Source organism: Pseudorca crassidens, chromosome 4 (assembly GCF_039906515.1).
Source record: "Pseudorca crassidens isolate mPseCra1 chromosome 4, mPseCra1.hap1, whole genome shotgun sequence".
NCBI classification, from domain to species: domain Eukaryota; kingdom Metazoa; phylum Chordata; class Mammalia; order Artiodactyla; family Delphinidae; genus Pseudorca; species Pseudorca crassidens.
The window spans coordinates 147435644-147458254 of record NC_090299.1 but is presented as its reverse complement, the minus strand read 5'-3'; the positions used below and the strand labels follow the sequence as shown (position 1 = coordinate 147458254).

General features: G+C 41.6%; 2 protein-coding genes across 16 annotated transcripts in view; one reads left to right on the top strand and one right to left on the bottom strand.

The window, feature by feature from the left end:
- Positions 1-6739, top strand: part of PKD2 (polycystin 2, transient receptor potential cation channel) — a 48871-nt gene extending 42132 nt beyond the window's left edge. For both annotated transcript variants that reach the window (XM_067737012.1, XM_067737011.1), the window contains 2 exons: positions 3963-4110; positions 4495-6739. In XM_067737012.1, coding sequence (XP_067593113.1) covers positions 3963-4110; positions 4495-4731 — 385 coding nt within the window. In that variant the 3' untranslated portion in view covers positions 4732-6739. The remainder of the gene's footprint in view (positions 1-3962; positions 4111-4494) is intronic.
- A 6385-nt stretch (positions 6740-13124) lies between these two features.
- ABCG2 (ATP binding cassette subfamily G member 2 (JR blood group)) overlaps positions 13125-22611 on the bottom strand; it is a 121315-nt gene continuing 111828 nt past the window's right edge. For 13 of the 14 annotated variants that reach the window (XM_067736993.1, XM_067736992.1, XM_067736990.1 and 10 more), the window contains 6 exons: positions 21179-21268; positions 19937-20061; positions 18207-18361; positions 15989-16078; positions 15065-15147; positions 13125-13332 (listed from right to left, as the gene is read on the bottom strand). In XM_067736993.1, the coding sequence (XP_067593094.1) occupies positions 13185-13332; positions 15065-15147; positions 15989-16078; positions 18207-18361; positions 19937-20061; positions 21179-21268 (691 nt within the window). In that variant the 3' untranslated portion in view covers positions 13125-13184. The remainder of the gene's footprint in view (positions 13333-15064; positions 15148-15988; positions 16079-18206; positions 18362-19936; positions 20062-21178; positions 21269-22611) is intronic. The other variant, XR_010943201.1, reaches the window with a different exon arrangement.

The window sequence follows — 22611 nt, the reverse complement described above, 5'->3', positions numbered from 1 at the left end:
AAAATGTCCTACTTTATCTCTAGTAAATTTTTTTGTTTTAAAGTCTTTTTTATCTGACATTACTATAGCAACTTCAACTTTCTGATGGTTGCTTTTTGCATGATATATCTTTTTCCATCCTTTTACTTTCAACCTGTTTGTATCTTGGAATCTAAAGTGTGTCTCCTTTACACAGCATATAGTTGGATCTGGTCTTTTTATCCAGTCTGAAAATCTCTGCCTTTTAATTAGAATGTTTACTCCATTTATATTTAATGTTATTATTGTTATAATTGGATTTAGTTTTGCCATTTTATTTTTTGTTTTCTATAGGTCTTTTTTGTTCCTCTTTTCCTTCTTTGCTGCTTTCTTTTACATAAAGTGAATATTTTCTTGTGTAACATTTTAATTCCTTTAATGATTTTTTTCACAATATTTTTTAGTTATTTTCTTAGTGGCTGCTCTAGGACTTAACATATACAAATCAACTTATCAGAATCTACTTCATATTTATACTAAGTTAATTAATCCAATGAGATATAGAAATATCATTTCTATATAACTATCAACTCCTCTCCCTTTTTGTGCCATTATTATACACATTTACTTATGTGTATTACAAACCCAACATTGCATTCTTATAATTATCACTTTATATAATTTTGTGTCTCTTAAAGGAGCTGAGACAAGAAACAAGAGATAAGTATATAGAGTTTGTTGTATTAACCTTCTTACTTACCATTCCTGGTTCTCTTCATTCGTTCCTGTGGATTCAAGTTACTATCTGATATCATTTCTGTATTCCAATGCAACTTTGCTCTTATCTAATTCATTTGTCCTGTTATTATCAAATATACTATTACATTTTTATATGTTATAGACCCAATAATATAAGTATGTACATATTGTCTTCTACAATTGCTTTTTAAATCAGTTAAGAGAAAAAAGAAGAAATATGCATTGATACTATCCTTTATAGTTAAATAATTACCATTACCAGTGCTCTTTGTTTTTTTATGTGAATTCTAATGACTATCTGGAATCACTTGCTTTTAGCCTGAAGAGCTTCCTTTAGTATCTTTTCTAAGGCAGGCCTGCTAGCATGAATTCTCTCAGTTTTTCTTTATCTGGGATATTTTTATTTCACCTTCATTACCTTCCAGCCCCCACTGTCTCTAACGAGAAGACAGATGTTAGTCTTACTGAGGTTCCCTTGTATGTGACGAGTCATTTTTCTCTTGCTGCTTTCAAGATTTTTTTCTTCGCCTTTGTCTTTCAGTATTCTTACTATACATCTGAGTGTAGATCTCCTTGCATTTATCCTACTTGGAGTTTATTAAACTTCTTGGATGCATAATATGTTCATCAGATATAGGAAGTTTTCAACCACTATGTCGTCATATGTTTTTCTGCTCCTTTCTCTCTCTCCTTTTCTTCTGGGACTCCCATTATGTGTAGTTGGGGTCTTAATGATATCCCATGTTTCTCTTAGGCTCTGTTCATTTTTCGTCATTCTTTTTTCTCTCTGTTCTTTCTTTAGATTGCATAGTTTCTGCCCATCTATCTTCAAGTTTGCTGGTTTTTCTTCTGCTGCCTCATATGTAGTCTTGAGACCCTCTAGTGAATTTTTCATTTCATTTCTTATTCTTTTCAACTCCAGAATTTCTCTTTGGTTCTTTTTAACAGTCTCTCTCCCTTTATTGATATTCTGTATCTGATGAGGCAACACCATCATACTGTCCTTTATTTTCCTTTACGCATGATTTCATTTAGTTCTTTGAATATATTTAGAACAGCTACTTGGACTTCTTTGTCTGCTGAGTCTGTCTGCATCTGGGCCTTCTCAAAGGCAGTTTCTGTTGCCTGCTTTTCTTTCCTGTGTATGGGTCACATTTTCCTTTTTCTTTGTGTCTCGTAATTTTTTTTTTTTTTTGAAACCTGGAGACGTTAAATAACATTGTATATATGTATAAATTCCCCTTCCCCCCAGAGCTTGTTTTTGTTGTCATTTGAGCGTTTGTTTTTTAGTGAAGTCTGTTTCCCCCACGTTGTGAAGCTGCTGATGTCACTTCTTAGAGGTCACACCCTGACCGTGCACACCGTCATCCTGGGAAGACAGAGGTTTTAGCAGGGCCTGCATTGTCTTTTCCCTTTTCCTCTTCTCTCTGTTAAGCCTTCTGCCTCTGTTGACATTACATCTGCCCCTTCGGTTCTGCTAATTGTTGGCTGATCGGCCTATTGTTTTCAATAATGTCTTGGGATACAAATTTCTTCACAGTGTGTTGCAGTGAAACTCAGGTCCCTTTGCAGGGGTGGGTTTTGAAGCCAGTCTTTAGCTGTCTTCTTAGCTATCTCTTTCCCTGGTTCTTTCTGGTAAACTTGCCGGTAAACAGTGTAGCCTGATGATCTCATGAAGTGACCGGCCTCCTCTTAACTGCTTATCACTACAGTCTCCACTGTTTTCGAGAGCATTCTTAGGCTTGACTTTACCCACAGTTTGTTCCAAATTAAAGCAAGTTCACTTGGGGAAGCTTTGGAGCTCTGTCCTATGGCCTGATTCTCCCCCTAGGCAAAACTTCTGTGCCACTGCTCCAGAACTAGCGACTGGCCTCTCTCTCTCACAGTGACACCCCTGCTTCATGAATAAGGCGCTGGGCTGGGATGGCAGCCTTTGGCGTTCTCAGCTCCCCTCTCCCAGCATGGAAAATCCACCCTACCGTTGGAAGCTGAGTGGAAGAAAAGAGCCTTCTGCCTCTCATCCACTCTTGCCTGGATTAGAGCCTCTGCATTGTGGATCTGGAGGTGGAGGCATAGGGATGAGAAATGCTGGCAGCCTGCCCCTCCCTCCCCCCTCTAGGAGCTGACGGGATAGGGCTGGGTGTTCTTGGCCGCGCCCACCCCCAGTGCAGCTCTGTCACACTGACCTAGGGAGCAAGAGAGAGGGCGGATGGCGGCTCCAGTCTCACTCTTATTCTTACTGAAATTTAGTGGATTTTCTTTTTTTTTTTTTAACATCTTTATTGGAGTATAATTGCTTTACAATGTTTTGTTAGTTTCTGCTGTATAACAAAGGGAATCAGCTGTACTTATACATATATCCCCATATCCCCTCCCTCTTGCGTCTGTCTTCCACCCTCCCTGTCCCACCCCTCTAGGTGGTCACAGAGCACCGAGCAGATCCCCTGTGCTGTGCGGCTGCTTTAGTGGATTTTCTTAAATAAACGCTTCTTCGTTTGTTGTATGCCCTTAAGAAAATTTCCAGAAATTAAAAAAAAAGAAAAATTCTCAGAAGTTATGGTTGTTTCGATGGGGAGAGGGCCTCCAGGGCTCTCATGCCACCATTCCAGAAGTTGTGTCTCCTATTAAATGTTTTTAAAGTGTTTATATAACATTTTGTTTATTCAAAATAATGGGATCATAAGTGAGCATAGTATTGTCTAACTTCTTTATTTACATTATAGCTGACATCCTTCTATTTCATCATTAGAATGTGAACATCATTCTATTGCATTAAATACTGTCACAGTATAATTTCTGGTGTCTTCTTAGAATTCTGTTGTGTAGATGAAGAATAATATATTTAAGCAATCTTGTATGAATTTTTAAAGTAACCATTTTTCAGTGACCCACTATTAATAAGCAGAACCCTAGGGACTATCCCTGTAGCCAAAAATTACGCACATACTTATGTCCTATAAAACTTTTCAAAAAATGGAATATCTGAAAGAAAGAACGGGCATACCTTTTTCTGATAGGCGTACTTCTGATACAGTGTTGACTTGCGAAAAGGTTGTGCCGTTTAGCGTTCCCACCAGCAGTGTTTAAGAGTTTCTCTCTAAAGTTTGAGACTATTTAGAGAGTGGTTTAGATCATAATCTTGTTTAAGAAAAAAAAAATCTTAGCATTTCCATTTGACAAACAAACTGGGCCGAAAAGCCAGCAACACAAGGTGGCTTTGCCCCTCTCAACCACGTTTCCTGCAGCCTAGTGAGACGGGTGGACCGAATGGAACACTCCATCGGCAGCATTGTGTCCAAGATTGATGCTGTGATAGTGAAGCTGGAGATCATGGAGCGGGCCAAACTGAAGAGAAGGGAGGTGCTGGGAAGGCTGCTGGATGGAGTGGCTGAGGTCAGTGGTCGTCTGAAACAGAAACACCCTGATGCTATAAAGTATCAGGGTCATAGTTTGTAACCCTTAGTCTGAGAGGATGTTTTTTCCCCCATACCTGCAGATCAGTGCAGATAAAATGATAACCCAGAGGTGTTGCTTTCTTAATACTCCTCACACTGATGCTAACTGCCTTAACTGGACTGTAGAATTACTATAAATTACTATAAATTTATTACTATAAATTACTCCATTGATTCTCAGAATCGCTATTAAGGCTGGTGTTATTGCTCCAGCCTTACCTAAGTACAGATGATTGGGTCCCCAGATTTCCTAAGGCAATTTCTAAGTACGAGAGGATGCATCACTCTGCCTCAACATCTTGGTTTCTCTTTCCTTGATTAGGATGAAAGGCTGGGTCGTGACAGTGAAATCCACAGGGAACAGATGGAACGATTGGTGCGGGAAGAGTTGGAACGCTGGGAATCCGATGATGCAGCTTCCCAAATAAGTCACGGTGTAGGCACACCGGTGGGACTAAATGGTCAGCCTCGCCCCAGGAGCTCCCGCCCTTCTTCCTCCCAATCTGCAGAAGGAATGGAAGGTGGAGGTGGAAACGGGAGTTCCAATATCCACGTGTAGGACATGTGCTACTATATGTGTTCTTCATAGGTGAGAAGGTGACTGTCCTGAGTTGCCGTGACAGGTACACTATTTATATGCCCTGACCACCATATATGATGCTGGTCTTTGTGACCAATCGTTAATTCTTCTGCACTTTAATTTATTTTAGATAAACTTTGCCCATGGATCAAAGAAGATGTTTTTTCTTTTTCTCATATAAGAAATCCAGGTGTAAATATTGAGTACAGAAAAGAAAATCTTTGTAAAGTATATTGAGTGGTATGCCCACTTGGTACCATAACTGAGTCTCCTCAGTTGACAATGAAGTAGCCTTTTAAAGCTAAAAAAAAGAACTGTGAAAAGGCTTCTGAGTTTTTTATTTCCAATCACAAAAATCAGTATTGTCATTTTTGCCGAGTGTGTGAAGGGAAAATAGGGGCATTCCTTTCCACTGAGGCTTCGCTCATGGGCTTAATACATAGCTTTCTTTTAAGAAAGGAGCCTTTTATTTCAACTACCTTCCTGGGGTACACTTTTCTAAAAGAGCTAGAGAAGAACCCCAAACCATAGAATGGGTATGTAGTCATTATGCTAGAATTTGTATGAATGGTTACGATAAATGTTGTTGAACACTATGCTTTTTTGTTATTTTATCATATCTAATGCCTGGGGGACTAACCATTTCTCTTAATTTTTACACTGTTTTCACTCTCATTTGAAATGAGCTGCATGAAACCACTAAAGACCAATTGTGGGTTACAGTGTCATCTCTGACCATAGCACAGTAGAATTGGAAGGAGCCAAATCACTAAACTTGATTTTTTTCTAATAATTAGTTTAATATAAAGATTCATCCTTATGTCTTTTCCCATGTGGCTCAACTTATTTGCAACTGAATTTAATGTTGTAACTAATCTAGGAAGGTCAACTTACTAAATCTTTTAGGATGTACTGAACGTTTTAACTGAGTAAATATGTTCATTTTACACAAAATATTAAGGACTTTTGAAATTCATATAAAATATTATAAAACTAAGGTTTGAGTTTTATACCATTTTAAGAACACAGAACTCAAATTCTCTTGATCCTGCGTTTCAAAACTAGAATTTATAACCCAAGTGGAGCTCAATTTAATGAAAAGGAGTTTGGGTTACTGGAAGTTCAACCATTATCAGAAGGTATAAACTAAAGTTTTTGAGTTTGCAGCAGTATTTTTGGTTTTTTTTTGTTTGTTTTTTTTTAATAGGAGACGGCCTCCCCAAATTTATGGGGAAGAAACCTATTTCTCAACAAAAACTGAAAATCTTATTTTTCAAAACTGAGTAAGCTGACCTTTGAGAGCAAGAGAGAATGCAGTGCTGGTGAATAACTCTCACCTGGAGAATAGCAGCGAGGCCTGTTTCTAATACTGTAGTTTAAACGCACATTGTTGTTTATTTAACTGGTAGAATATGCCAGTCAAATCTTCAAAGAGAACATGAGCAAACCAACCTTTTTTAGCTGCCTTCTACAGAAGTGATACAGATTGGGTTTCTTTAACAGTTATTTCCCACGGCTCATCTCCATCTTTGCTTTCTTTTGAATATGCTACACAAAGTTCTTTATTACTAGGTACTAAAGTTTGCATTCCAGGGATATTGCGTGTACGTATTTATGTATGTGTACCATGTTGTTACGTGTAAACAAACTTCAATTTGAAGTGCAGCCATGATGTGGCATCCATGTGTACTGACCAGGTGCCATATATCAATTATGGTCACTAGAAAGTCTGTATGATACTTAGTATCACACTGTTTTTCATTTCACCTGTAAAATTTTGCAGAGTTCTTTCTCTTTACTCATAAGTTACATATTGTCTTTTCTTCTTTAGTCACGGAGAATTACCTCCTTCTCCCTCCCCTATCATCTTCCCCTCTATATTGGTATCATTAAGAAGTTGTTACATATGCAAGTCTCTCAACAATCAAGAATTTCATTAATGTGTAATACTGAGCACTTTACTGCCTAATAAAGACTTAATAGCAGATGTTAAGAGTTGTCTGTTTCTTAAGTAGAAGCAGTTGGGTAATTTGTCTTGTATCATGAGACTAATAGTAAAGGCTTAGACTTTGAAAAAGGCATCTTTCTATGTTCAGAAACAACGATTGACACATTACTTCTTCTGCAGTAGGTACCTCTAGTAAGTTATTCTGATGATTATGTTAGTGTTTCCTAACGTACAGCCACTGCATTGTACTTACGCATTCCTATAGTAAATGGTTGGCTCCAATATTTATGCTGTTTCAAAATCTTCATACATGATTCCCCTGTTGACTTTTCATGAGTTCCTCTGTGGGTACGTTACAAGAGGTGGGATGCTGAGTCCCAGGTATATAAACATTTAATTTCACCCAGAACTGGCAGGTTGCCCTCCAGAATAACGGCAGCAGTCTACAATTTCACTACATGCATGAAAGTACCAGTTCTACCCAGACCCTCACCAGCATTGGTACCATCCAGCTTCCTAATCTTTGTAATTGAATGGTTTTGAAATAAGGTGTCATTTTATTTTGCATTTCTCTGATTCCTAATAAGGTTGAACGTTGCCTTATACAGTTGTTCAACATTTGGGTTTCCTTTTTGTAAATTGCCCATTCAAATCTTTAAAATAGTACACGTTGATCTAATGGGAAACAGGTGTGCTTCTGTTCATTGTCTATTTTTCCACTGGGTCATAGTCTATTTTGTTGATTTGCATAAGTTCCTTGTGTGATTTAAATAGTAATCCCTTATCAGTTTTGGACTGTTAATATCTCTCATCAGACTGGTAATTTTGTCAATGTTTCCTTGGTGTTCATGTATTAATAGTAATATCCATCAGTATTTTTTTTTCCTGTATTGTTTTGGGGGTTTTAAAGAGACCTTTGTAAGGTCACAAACTTCTATTTATTAAACTTATAGTTTTACTTTCACTTTGAATACATCTTAAGAGTAACTTTTAACTCTTCAGAGTAACTTTGCATAAATTTTTCTCCATAGAATTGAGCCAGTTATATCAGTACTCTCTATTAAATAGGTCATTTTCTTTACTAGTTCATGGCATCACTGATATATTTCAGGTTCATGTATATATGTGTCTGTTTTTGAATCCTTTAGCCTCTTACACCCATCTCGGAATGTTCCTGCACAATAAGTTTTATTATGACTTTGTAGTATGTCCTCCTTCGTACGTGCCAAGGTCTTCATATGTGTTCTCCTCTTTGGCCCTCTTTTTATTGACTAGGCTATTTTTGTGTACTGTTATTTTTCCATATAAATGTCAGAACAAGTTTGATGGGTCCCGGGGCATGAGGGTAGGGGAGGAGGAAAGAGAGCAGAAAGTCCTGCTGAAATTTAGTTGGAATTGCATTGAATTTATTCATTAGTTTGGGGAGAACTGACGTCTTTACAATATCAGAAACGTAAGTCTTCATCTGTTCAGAACTTCCTTAATGCCCTGTTTCTTTAAATTTCTTAAAGATTTTATGCATTCCTTAATATGGTTTTATTGCTACTATGAACAGTATCCTGTCTTCCATCATATTTTCTAGTTCGTTATTGCTGACATAAAGGAAAATTACTACTTTTTTTATAAATCTTACATATATCATACTTGTTGAACTCCTCTACTACCTCTAATAGATTCTGCATTGGTTCTTTGGGTTTTCTATGTAGAAGACCAGCTCATTTGTAAATACGGACAGTACCATGTTAGAGGCTAGCAATAATAGTAGACATGCTTGTCTTGTTTCTGGTCTTAATAGGAATATGTTTTAGCTTGTGATCCTCTAAAAGAAAACCAAGGCAAGGACTTGAGTTCAGGTGATACTAGGAAACTGGAGTAGGAAACAAGAGTGAGCCAGGAAAGGAGGAAATTCATACACAGGTGTGTCACTGCAGTTGACTCTGTAGGCACAGAAGCCCAACTCCACCTCTGAGAAGGCTGCGGAATGCCGCCTGTAATTCCTTATCTGAAGAACATAAGCCTGGGGCGTTGGTCCACTGGCTCTGATCCCTGCTGGTTGAGCGGTGCTCCTGGGGTGTGAACACCCCTGCAGTTTCAGGCCACACTTGCACGCGGGCTGAGCAGTTTCCTTCAGCTTTGGAGAAGGCCCTAGCGCAGAAAAGTGAGGAGATTTGTGGTGCAGGCTGGAGGAGGGGTAATTGATGTCAACATGATCTGAGCTCACGTGGAGCCGTCCACCACAGCCGCGACCCAACAGGTGCAGAGGAGCTAAGACACAGCACCAGCGCCATGCCGATGCATGCATGCCCACATTAAGTGCACTCTGGACTTTTCGAGGGAGGTCAGCAAGAATCTCTAGAAAACACAATACAGGAGGGGCAGTGGAGCTAGCTAGTCCTCACTGCTGCCGCTGGTCACAGGCCCAGAATTACTTCTTATTCTCTCCTCTACCGTCCTTTTTAGAGGTTCCTCATTCTTGGCCAGAACTTCAGTTGTACTAGGTTGCTTGCCTGTTACAATGAGTCACACCTTCATCGCTAAGGGCACAGAGCCCTTGGTTCCCTAGTCCTTTACCAGACTGCCTGTTAACTATGACCACCTAGCATGGAAACACCAAGTTCCCTCTGCGAATTCCCTGCCCCATTATGTAGCTGTGAAGTCTAGCCCCTCCTGACAGAGATGACAATGCAGTAACTGCTTCCTTTGCCTGCTGTTCCACCAGTGTGAGGATCTCAAAGTGACTAAGTGGCAGACATACTGCTAGTTTCAGGTTTAGTGGAGCCCCTGCTGTATTCCCAGGTGAAAAGGTACCCTCACTCTTGAGGATTCAGGAACTCCAGTACAGCAGTGCCTCAAGCTACAGAGACAGGAAGCATAAATTCTGCAAATGGGTTTAATGGGAATGATACTGAGAGAGGCCACTGTCATTTGGCACATGGACCTGTGTGTGCTAACTGTTGGGAACAGGCACTCTTGGTTTAATGCGAGGGTCTGCAAACTTTCCATAAAAGGCCCGATAGTGAATATTTTAGGCTTCACGGGCCGTAATGGTCTCTGTTGCAACTACTTTGCCATCGTGGTGCAAAAGCAGCCACAGATCATACAAACAGGCATGAGCATAGCTACGTTCCAGTAAAGTTTTATTTACAAAAAATAGGCAGTGGGCTGGATTTGGCCCACAAGCCCTGGTTTGATGCCCAGGACGATCCTGGAGGACGGCACTACTCCAGTCCCTGCCAAGGGGGTCATGCATGAACTGGCACGATGCCAGTAACCACTGTGATGTCCTGTGGGATGTAACAGTAATTGCTAAGATGTACGGAGCGCATCCTATGAGGCAGGTGCTTCTAGCCACTTTACATGCACCACATGCATTACCTTATTTAATCTTCACACCTCTGTGGAGGCAGATCCTATGAGGATCCCTATTTTGTGGATAAGAAAGATACAGAGTAAGTTAATCAAGTCCACAGGCCTGGGAAATGGAGAATGACAAAGTGGGAAGTGGGGGAACTTTTACCTAACTGTAGAGATAAACAGACCCTGTATTCACGTCACAGATCCTGAACTTCTTTTAGGTACCACTTTCTAGCTTATATTGAAGCCACTGTCCCCATCCTGGCTTCTGCACATGTTTACAAAAGTGACTCCCACAGATTGGGCACAGGTACTACTGCAGTACATTCCAGATCTCAGCAAGGAAATAACCTGTCACAGAGTATTTGGCTAGTCACAGTCTCTGAAACCCAAGTTTCCTCATCTGCAAAATGAAGATGAGACAGCTTGAGATTTTCCAAACTACACAGTCAAGCCTTTCAATCACTGAGACAATGCCTCAGCTTTCCTGCCTGGCAAAGAAACGGGGCCAAACCAAGAGGCCACATCCTCACTTGGATCCGAGCAACACCGCTTTCAACCGTCATGACTGAAAGGCTGTTCTGTGGGGTTGCCGGGTATAAGAATGATTCTGCAGGTTAAAAAAGGTTTGGAGATCCGGTGATGTTAACGCGCTCACTTAGTTCTAAATGTGATTCTGATATTTAGGTGGATACAAAATAGATGGCTTTGAACACAACTGTTGCACAGTTGTGACTGGATCAAGATCGAATCATAAGAAATGTACGTTAAATGGTCTTAACTCCTTATTACAACCCTCAGTATTTCCCAAAGAATCACCTGGATTTCCAGTTCCACTCCTCAGAGATTCTAAGTCAACAGGGGGAAAAAAAATAAGTCTTTCCTTCCTTTCTTCCTTCCATGGATGCCAGATGGTCTTTTTTTAAAAAAAACTATTTTTTAAAATATTTATTTATTTATTGGCTGCGTTGGGTCTTCGTTGCTGCTCACGGGCTTTCTCTAGTTGCGGCGAGCGGGGGCTACTCTTTGTTGGGTGCGCGGGCTTCTCATTGCAGTGGCTTCTCTTCTTGTGGCACATGGGCTCTAGGCACGTGGGCTTCAGTAGTTGTGGCTCTTGAGCTCAGTAGCTGTGGCTCACGGGCTCAGTAGTTGTGGCACGTGGGCTCTAGAGCACAGGCTCAGTAGTTGTGGCACACGGGGTTAGTTGCTGCGTGGCACGTGAGATCTTCCTGGAGCAGGGATCGAACCCGTGTCCCCTGCACTGGCAGACAGATTCTTAACCACTGCGCCACCAGGGAAGTCCCTACTTCTTAGTTTCTACTTTTGTTTTTTTTTAGGCCGCGTCCCATGGCATGTGAGATCTTAGTTCCTCAACCAGGGATCGAACCCACACCCCTGCATTGGAAGGGCAGAGTCTTAACCACTGGACTGCCAGGGAAGTCCCAATTTCTCAGTTTTGACATGCATCATGGTACATAAAATGTTAACATTAAAGGAAGCTGGGCAAAGGGTATACAGGAACTTTCTGCATAATTTTTGCAACTCTTCTAATAAATCTAAAATTATTCCAAAATGAATAGTTTATTAATGGGAGTGGGAGGCTTAATTAAGGATGTATCTATACACACAGGAACACAAAAGTGAGCTGCAGTGATGTTCTGATAATAGCAACAGAGGGGAATATACAAGTGTCATTTCAAAAATAACTCAGAAGAGAGGAAGCAGTATTGGAAGGGGAGCTCGGTGGGGGGGCTTCTGTGCACTGGTCATGTCCTATTTCTTGACATTGTTGGTTGCACAGGTGTGTTCCTCCTCACTGGATTGTACTTTTCCCTATGTTACCCTTCAGTAAAAAAGTTTAAAAACACTTCCCTATTACTGGGAAAGGTCAGAATGAAAAGAAGATGTGTAAGTAAATGAGATGTATATGTAAGGAAGGGAAAAACCTGTATAAGCCCAGTTATTCTATCATAAGTCTAAAATTTTCAGAGCTGGGAAGGATCATAGAAATCACCAATCCTGCCGTGGACAGTTCTTTATGCAAGTAGCCCTGGAGACCATAATGCAGTGCGGCTCGTGGAGCCCAGACGTCTGTATTGGAGCAAAATTCCTCAAGAGATTATCATGCGCACCGAGATCACAAACCACTGAACTGCCCCCCAGGAGGGTAAGTCACCAGACTCCTGGCCCTCTACACCTGTAGACCAAAACCCAGCTGAGAACCCTGAGATATTCTAATTCCACTAGAGGGAAACTTCAGTAAGTTTTAACAACATTAGAAGGCTCATCAAAGCGTTTTCTATCGGGCTTCCCTGGTGGCGCAGTGTTTGAGAATCTGCCTGCCAATACAGGGGACACGGGTTCGAGCCCTGGTCTGGGAGGATCCCACATGCCGCGGAGCAACTAGGTCCGTGAACCGCAACTACTGAGCCTGCGCATCTGGAGCCTGTGCTCCGCAACAAGAGAGGCCACGATAGTGAGAGGCCCGCGCACCGCGGTGAAGAGTGGCCCCCGCTTGCCACAACTAGAGAAAGCCCTCGCACAGAAACGAAGACGCAACACAGCAAAAATAAATAAATTAATTAATAAATTCCTACCCCCAACATCTTCTTTAAAAAAAAAAAAAAAAAGCTTTTTCTATCATAATGGCTTTTTTACCCCACAAATGACACTGGGTTTTGCCAACAAGGTTTGGATTTCATACTTCTACTGCAGCATCAATGTATTTATTATTTATTAAATAATGGAAGATCATAGATTCATATAATATTGAAGCTATTCATTTTAAAGGGGAGGAAAAAACCAATACCAGAAATATTAGTAACTTGTCACAAGTTTCTAGAACTCGATTTTTTTAAGGTCAGTAAATTAAACGAGGTTTCTTCCCCGTGGTTACTGTCTGACTAGATGAACTAATATGTGGTACATAATGTCACTAGTTTATGACTTGGGTTCTTTCAAGTATAATTCAGGTTCACTGTAACTTCTATAAATGTTTCTGTTGAAAATAATCCTTGCTGAAAAACAGTATGATGGCAAGTGAAAAGAAGACAACCAAAAAGTCAGTGAATACTGAAATCAAGGTGCTCCCTTTTTAATGTGGGGTAAATCATGTAAGTTAAAGAGGAACTTAGGAGAATTTTTTAAGGAATAACAGTTTCAGGTAGGCAATTGTAAGGAAGATCACGATCATGCATGCCAAGGCCACGTGATTCCTCCACAGGCCCCAAGGTGAGAGATCGATGCCCTGGCTTTCCAGAAATTCTTCGCCAGTACATCTGAAATTCAACAGAAAAAGAATATGACTTCATTCTTAGCATCTGTCAAACTTCACTCAATATATTCACTGTTCCTTTAAAAAGCCTACAGGTTACCACGTCTTAAATACCCATCCCTTCGTTTATAACAGAAAACAGTTTGGGAGGGTTTTTTGGTGGGTGGGTGGGTGTCTGTGTGTTTTAGCTTTATAATTCTGTTTTATTGGGATGTGACGGGGGCCCACAGGTCAGCCATATGCATCGTAAAAATATACAGAAAACAGTCGTTGAGTGCTTACTGCTAGATTCTGCTAGATACTGTGAAGCCTATAATAGTTTAGGTAATCCCTAAAACAACCCAAATTTAAAAGGTGAGGAGACTAAAGTTTAAGGAACTTGGCGAAATTTACAGACTCGTACTTTGAACCAAGTTGCCAGCCTCCCCGAGTTCACTTGTTTCCAAGTCTACGATGCTGCTCTCCTCAAAGGGCAGAAACATTCATCAAGGAATTTTTCACTAAACACCTGATGGGGAAAGCCTCAGCTTCAGCAGATGGTATCTACGGCCCTTACAAAGATGATCAAAGCTCTTTATAGAGCTTATTACCCACAGATCAGCCGTACGAAAGAAACACAGGCTGCGAGTTCTAAAACCAGGGAAAAAGCCTTAGTGGGGCTGGAGCAGAGCAGGATGGAGTAGCCCTGACACAGATTCGAAAAGGACCTGGTACTAAAAATACCCGGCACAAGCGTAACTATCGCCTGGTACCATTTTTGTGCAACTCTTGGAATTTGGCAGTTAAAAAAAAAAAAAGTTATACCCAGACCAAAAGAAAGGGAGTGGGCAGGATGAAGAAAGCTTCTCTTCACAGAGGTTTTCTGGCAATACTTCTAAATAGCAATTTGTCCTATTATTAAGAATTACTTCTGTTCTACTTGAATATTCATGAGAGTTAGGCTACCAGCATTCTCTTTCCTCTCATTAATCAATGTATCAACATCACACCATTAACAGCCATCACTGAAAAGGAAAGTGTTGCTCAATTTTAAAACAACACGTCTAATTTGATTAAATTCTGCATTTTTGTTTATTATACAAAAAATGGGATTTCCTTCTCTGCTCACTGAAATATGTGGTTCTTTCTTTAGAGGAGACATCCTTTAATAGGGAGTATTCCAAGTCAGTTAAAAAAAGAAACAAAAAAAACCTGTGCAGACTTTGATTTCATGTTGTCTCCTAACTGCAGGAGGAAGAGGCATGAGTCAGGACTGTGCAGGAAAATGTTCACTCTCCCCAACTCCTGCTGCCCTTTCAGCTCTTACTGCCATGGGTTGAGCTCACAGGAATTGTAAGTTCATGGCGTACACTTCGTATAATCCGTACAGTTCTGATACTGTTAAGGCCGTGCTACAAATATCAAAGCAGCTCACTTCAAACTCAAATGTTCTAAAAAATAAAAACTCAAACCCACAATCCAAACTGCAGAAGGATCTTTTCAAAGTGCCCCAAACAAACAAGTAACACATAAGAAACATTTCTCCAACTGAAATACGATTTTGACCGTAATAGAATACCTAGGAGTTGTAAAGCACTTTCATGTGCATTAGCGTACAACCCACTTTATAGATGAGAACATCCAGGCTCAGAGAAGTCAGTGTCCCTGAAAGGACTCCCCAGCTCTAAGCCCAGTGGTGTTTCTGCATCACACCACAACAGTAAGCAAACCCATTAAGACACCGAACGCAAACTCACATTGCATAGCTACAGGTACTGTTTGTTGTTACATTGAGTCCTGGGCAGAAGTTTTGTCCCAAAAATTCATTATGCTGCAAAGCCTGTAACACAAGTGGGAACAGGGCAAGGAAAATAGTTTTAAATTTCAGAAAGTTTCCAAAGAATTATCACAATCACATCCTCTGAGTTTAATCTCTGTTGCTATTTCTAAAAACAAACCAAGCTTCACGTTCACAGTCTTTGTCACACCAAAGTAAGTAAAATTATTTTTCCTGGCAATCAAGAGGCCAAGGGTTGGGATTCTGGCTCTAATACAAAAGCCAAGAGGAGAGATCTCTGGCTATATTATCCCACAGTTCTTTCCTTCTTCTCTCCCCAATTTTATAACCCCATAAACACTATAATTAAAATGATGCAGTGGGGGCTTCCCTGCTGGCGCAGTGGTTGAGAGTCTGCCTGCCGATGCAGGGGACACGGGTTCGTGCCCCGGTCCGGGAAGATCCCACATGCCGCGGAACGGCTGGGCCCGTGAGCCATGGCCGCTGAGCCTGCGCGTCCGGAGCCTGTGCTCCGCAACGGGAGAGGCCACAGCAGTGAGAGGCCCGCGTATCGCAAAAAAAAAAAAAAAAAATGTATTCTAGGCTCCCATCCTCTCATTAATTTCTTTAATGAACTGAAACACTATTTTTTTATATCAATTAGTAATCTTTGTCCTTTACTCTGAGTTATCTCCCCATCCTTCACCTCCCTCAAACAACAGGGCGACTGGAGAAACCCCAGGTGATTATCAAGGTGACCCAAGGCTTAACAGGAAGCTCTCCTTCATTGTCCTAAAACTTGCACAGCCCATGGCTGGGGACATGAGATGCTTAGGCGTTACTCTGGTTGCTCCCAGCAATGGGAACAATGAACCAGTCAAAGCGACAGACAAGGAGAACATACCGCAAAGCCATATCGAGGAATGCTGAAGTACTGAAGCCATGAGAGCCAAGGCACAACGGTTCTGAGATTTACCAACAGCCCTGAAAATATCTACAAAAAACAAGTACCAAGAATCAGAACTGGTGGAGTGATTTCATGAAGTCTAGCAAATACCCTCCTTAAGTCCCCGACGGCCTTGTGAACACTTCTGCCTTGAAATCCCTTCCACTACTCTGAAGACTTACCTTATCCTCTTTGTATATGTGTATCTCTCTAGAGCCGAGGCTGTTTAGGGTTCTAAAGGAATAACAATATACATTTTATTTAACTGGAAGATTTTTAATTGTTGAGGCTCTTACTTTCTCTGTAACTGCACACGGTGGAAGGTCAGTAAGTACTGACTGCTCTAATGATACAACCAACTATATGTTCCCACCAATAAACACACCCGAACATATCCTGAGCGCCTCATGCCCCTATTTCCATTAACACAGTAATATTGACAAGGGTTTGCATTCTATCTCTGTATGACTTTAGGAATAATTTTGGGTTCAAAATGCATGCTTAAAATAACCCAAAGACTGGAACTGGTACACAGCATAATATGGTCAATACCTTCCTTTAAAGCTACCAAAAAGCAGTATTACAATGGCAATTCCAGGAGGGTCTGCTCCAGCAAGAGATGGCTACACGAGAAGAGGTTCACGTAAAACATCTCCTAACTGGCACAAGGCATGCTGGGACGGGCATAACAATGACAGTGTTCCTGGTGTGACTACATAGTTTTAAACTTGACTTAACCAAGTGCTCAATACATAAGACAGCATCTCTGAGTAAAATACGGTCTTATGACTGGTTTATAAAGTTCTATACACAAACCCTTAAATAAAAACAAATCAAAGCATCTAATATATCAAATGAAACATTTTTATATTTGAAGAACATCTTATTTATTAGATGACATTATAGAAAATACACGTAAAATTGATCACTTTCTCAATACTGTTTAGATTGGTACTTTTCAAACTCAGAAATGGAAGAATTAAACTTTGACAAGAGTTGGTGCTAATTACCTACCTTTTAAAGACAGGTACTGCTACTCTAGCAGAAAGGGCATGTGGATTAAGTAAATAGGCTACACATTCCTGTTTACTTGATGTTAGTGGGGAAATGTGATAACTGGTTCCCTTCACCTATTGAATCACCTTTGTGCGTGCAAAATGTAGGGCTGTGGGGACTTCCCTGGTGGCACAGTGGTTAAGAATCCGCCTGCCAATGCAGGAAACACAGGTTCGAGCCCTGGTCCGGGAAGATCCCACATGCCGCGGAGCAACTAAGCCCGTGTGCCACAACTACTGAGCCTGCGCTCTACAGCCCGCGAGCCAAAACTACTGAGCCCACGTGCCACAACTACTGAAGCCTGCCGCACCTGGAGCCCGTGCTCCGCAACAAGAGAAGCCACCGCAATGAGAAGCCTGCGCACTGCAACGAAGAGTAGCCCCCACTCGCCACAACTAGAGAAAGCCTGCGCACAGCGACAAAGACCCAACGCAGCCAAAAATTAATTAATTTAAAAAAACGTAGGGCCATGTGAGGTTAGGATTAAATAGCTGTTTAAAAAAGGTAAACAAATATATTGACATAAAGGAATGTCAGGAACCCAGAAAGGAGGGGACCTAGTACTGGAATTGTTCAGTATTTTTAAAACACTCCTTTTCAAAATACTGGAGGGACACAAGATAGGCCCATGCCACATGCTGCTGTTTTCATGGAACTAAGTTCCTCCCTTGCTTGGAGAGTAGTTCCTCCAACCAAACCATCTCAGCGGCCAGTTAAACAAGCCAGCAGTTCTCTCACGCCAGCAGGGAAGTCAAACAATGAGCCTGTCATTTCTACAATTTTTTTAAATTTGAAAAATCAAAATTTTTCTGGTTTTTAAAGTTCCAGTCGATCATGCTTTCATGATATGTCACCAAGAGGCATCTTTTTAAAGCTCATCGGTAACAACATGTTAACTAAGGTCATAACAACTATCTCAGAACAGTAGCAAAAAAGGCTGGGTAAGGTGAAGAAAAAGCTGGTACGTTCTCTAATGATATAAGCTATAATACTTCAATATACAGCCTCCTTAAAGCAAAAGGATTTACAGAATCCTCAAGCAGATTTTACAGGGTAGGTGAATCCGGGGGGAGAACAAAGGGAAATAATTACGTCTCAGGGAAGCACAGTTCATACTCACCATCATAAACACAAAAGAGATGGTCATGAGAAGCGTTGCTATGGATACCACGCTCTGACCTGCTGCTATGGCCAGTGCCATTGAACTGGCTGAATAAGCCACCATCATCAGGGTAAACATCATGACGAAGAAGGCCTCCACCTGTGGTTTCAATCCTTAGGGAGCAAAGAGGGGGTTAATCCAACTGTCTACGTCATGGTGTACTGTTATTGTGCAAATAACACTATAATATTTTGAGAAACTAGTATCAGATGGAAAAAGTCCATCCTCTATCCAACTACCCTGGGTCACCACTTTCATTGTTCCCCCGATATAACTGTAGGAAGCTATATGCTATATGCAGTTTTCTTTTTTAAAAAAAAATTTATTTATTTTATTTTTGGCTGTGTTGCATCTTCGTTGCTGCACGCGGGCTTCCTCTAGTTGCGGCGAGCAGGGGCTACTCTTGGTTGCAGTGCACGGGCCTCTCATTGCAGTGGCTTCTCTTGTTGCGGAGCACGGGCTTTAGGTGTGCAGGCTTCAGTAGTTGTGGTGCACGGGCTCAGTACTTGTGGTGCACGGGCTTAGTTGCTCCATGGCATGTGGGATCTTCCCAGACCAGGGATCGAACCTGTGTCTCCTGCATCGGCAGGTGGATTCTTAACCACTGCGCCGCCGTGGAAGTCCTGCAGTTTTCTTTTACAGGCTCACTGCATAAGCACTTTTCCACGTAACACTCATGCTTCTTTATTTGTAATTATTAACCATTTCTGAGTGCCTGAGGTGGAGAGCTGCAGGCAACACAACTGGCCAGCATTCTACTGCCTTCTCTTCTAAGAAGGAAACTTGCCAAGACCACATTCATTTTACCTAGACATCACCACATTACTCACTGTTTGTTGTAAATGTATTAGTGAAGATACTGGGAAGGTCAGGATTACACGCTTTCCCAGTGGTTTTAAAATCTGGGGGACGTGTCCATAATCCAAGTCTCCCAAGACAAATCACCCTGTAACTCTGGGATTGAGGACGGGGTTAAATTAAGTTTCATAAAACTGCTCTGTCAACGAAAATAGGCTCATACTGTGGGTCATACAAAAATCTGAAGATTTTGGAACAGCCATAAGAACACCAGTTAGGAGTCTGAGGATGTAGGATCTATGCCTAATTCTTTACGACACACCTCTTATTTGTAAAATGGAATTTTACACTCAATGAATAGTGCTTTGTCAGAAAAGAAATATTTCTGGTGCGTGTGTATGTGAGAAATATATGGAAATTCTGATACAATGAGCCTGGGGTGTAGTCTAAACACAAGGCATAAAAAAATCAATCTGTCTACATCTATCGAACAAATATTTTTATTACCAGAAGTCACTATCTTTCATTATCTTCATACACACACACACACACACACACACACATATAAAAATATAAATAGATAAGTAATAAATATCCCAGCTCCAGCTCCTCCAACATAGTGTCAAATAGTTTTAGGAATTATTTCCATGTTTGTATATGACACAGAGTATCTCTGTTTATAAAATATAGTTTTATAAATAGTTTTAAAATTACTCTGGAAAAAGTCTTGCAAAAATCTCCTCAGAGAAGAGTTATTCCAGAGCATACGTAATGAACAGATGCTTCCTTATCTCAGGACTTGATTTACAGCTTTGAGAACCAACGCACGCCTGCAAAAAGTCCCCTCACATCCAAGACTAAAAACACATACCTTTCGTTTCACGGCTTACCTAACAGGAAGTATGTTATACTAGTAAATATAATACTTGGTAACATCCTCATGGGGAGTAAATCAGATAACAGTTTTCCAAAGAAGTAAGATGACACTCTGTAATATCCACTGATATATTCATGTCTAAAAACAAAGATTCACATCACACATCCTACGTTAGTTGAAGAAGGCAAAGGCCAGAAGATTAGACCACTTGGCTATACCTATTTCTGCTGCCACCCTGGATCTAAGAACTACAGCTTCCACGTCCTCGGGGCTAACCCACCACCCTTCATCCCCGTCAGCGCCAGGCGCGTCTCACGTATGCGCCTCCCCTGGGACATCACCCCCCAAGGCTCTGTGCAGTGACCCCTCTTCTCATTGCGTAACTCCCTCCAAATGCCGGCCAGTTCGCCCTCCTAACACACACTCCAGGGGGACGGGTCCTGCATCGCCTCCCTCTCTTCCGACAGTGGCTCTCCTTGAAGGCCAGCATGTCTGAAGCTGATCTCAGCGGCCACAGAGGCTTTTCTTTTTCCCTGCTTCTAATTATGAAGAAGGTGGTGTTGCTATTCTCCGAGCCTCAAATGCAGCTTTGGGTCACTAATCTGTTTTTACTTCTTCCACTATCATGATAAACAAAAGAAAACGGTACTTCTTTCCATGATCATGCCTGCCCACCACACACCCCTGTCAGCTCTCAAATCCTCTTTTCTTCCCTCTGAAGTTCTAGATCCCTCCTCTTCCTTGTAAATCCAAACTATTCCACCAAGATCTTCATTCTTCCCCTCTCTAATGACTCCTTTATGCAACATGTAAACACGCAAATCTCTTCCAACTTGGAAAAATACAAGAAACAAAACAGCCCACCTTTATTTTAAGGCTGTCCTCTGGCCCTTCCGTTCTCCCTTCCACTGAGGGCTTGGTCTACATCCTTGGTCAACTTTACTCCTCAACTTGAATTTACTGTTCAGCTCACTACCTTCTCTCTACCAAGCCCCTCAAGCTTTCCTTGTGACAGTCATCATGACTTCTTCCTTTTCAGCCGCTTTATTCCCTGCTTCCTCTGCAGCAGTGGATTCGCGGGCTAGGCCCTGAACTCGAAACTCCTTTTTCCCTTGGTATCAGGCCCCATGTGCTCGTGATTCTCCTCCCAGCCTCTGAGAGAACACTGGTAATCCCCAAGAACAAAGCCATGGCCTGATTCTGGATATGACCAGTTTGACCAGCAGCCCCCTTCCTGAAACAGAGACCTACTCACATAAAGAGCTTCTTCTCGACCACCAGGAGCTCCACGGCCGACACACTGCTGAAACACTGGTTGGTGGTCAGGAAGAAGAGTACCCCGGCTCTGCGATGAGAGAGAGGGAACGAAAGCACTGCAGTCAATTAAACATTCTTAGGTCCTTTTCCTACCTGCAAAACTCTTCCCTCGAATGATATCTTAACACATTAAACAAACGACTCTTCTGGTTGAAACTGAGAGGGAAGCATGAGCCCCATCAGGTCACTCCCTCACCCCTGTGTCTCCACAGTGATACCCCTGGGACTCCATATAGCACAGTTTGCAATTCATGACCCAGTTTGCTACGGACTGAATTGCGTGCTCCCCAAATTCCTGTGCCGAAGCCCTAACCCTCAGCGTGACGGCATTTAGAGATGGTGACTTTGGGAGGTGGTCCGGTTTAGACGAGGTCATGAGGGTAGGGCCCTCGCAATGGATTAGTGCCCTTAGAAGAAAAGGGAGAGACATCAGAGCTTGCTCTCTGCCATGCAAGGACACAGCCAGAAGGCAGCAGATCAGAAGAGGGCCCTCTTCAGAACCCGACCATGCTGGCAACCTGATTCCCAGAACTGCGAGAAGTGAATTTCTGTGGTTCAAGCCACCCAGTCTGTGGGTCTTTGGCCCCGTCTATGGCAGCCAAGCTGACAATTACATAGGCCATAAAAATACCATCACCCTGGATTTTAACTAACAAAATGCCAACTGCAGCTCCTAATGTGTGAACAGAGAAACAGGGAGCCAAATACAGCTTGCAAGGGTTAAAAGCCTCTATTAGCCACTTCTTCAAAAGTGGAGTAAAGCAGAAACTACGACGAGGCAAAATGAAAGACTGTGGAGGGACATCTTATTGTACACATCCGCCTCACCACCACCAGCACAGCCTTGATAGTCTCCTTGACCACCCACTGCCAATGGGGTTTCTTTCCAACGGGCTCAAAAAAAAAACACCCCAAAATAATGCTCATAAAGGGAAAACTAATTTGTGCACCTATGAGAAAAGGAAGACTATTAATGCTTCTCTCTCAGTAAAATAACTGAAGTTTAAAAAGGAAAGTACTCAGTTAATCTACACTTCGACAGAAATATGAATTTCATGAAAGCATGCCCACAGTCCTGAAACACTGTTGGGCTTTCCTTCCTAACCTAATGATTTAATTGACATTGAGGATGTGAGTTGAAACGAAAAGAGATGAGGCAGCACATCATTTAAATGACACACAAATAAGAGAATTTTTAAAAATGTAAACCCAAGTGTATAACCCTCTAAAAAAACAGAGTCCACAGACACTCAGTAATTGGTTTTAACACTCCCTCCTCCCAAACTAAAGAACTTAAGGAACAGGCTGTTTTAAAAGTAAATGTTTAGGGACTTCCCTGGTGGCGCAGTGGTTAAGAATCCGCCTGCCGGT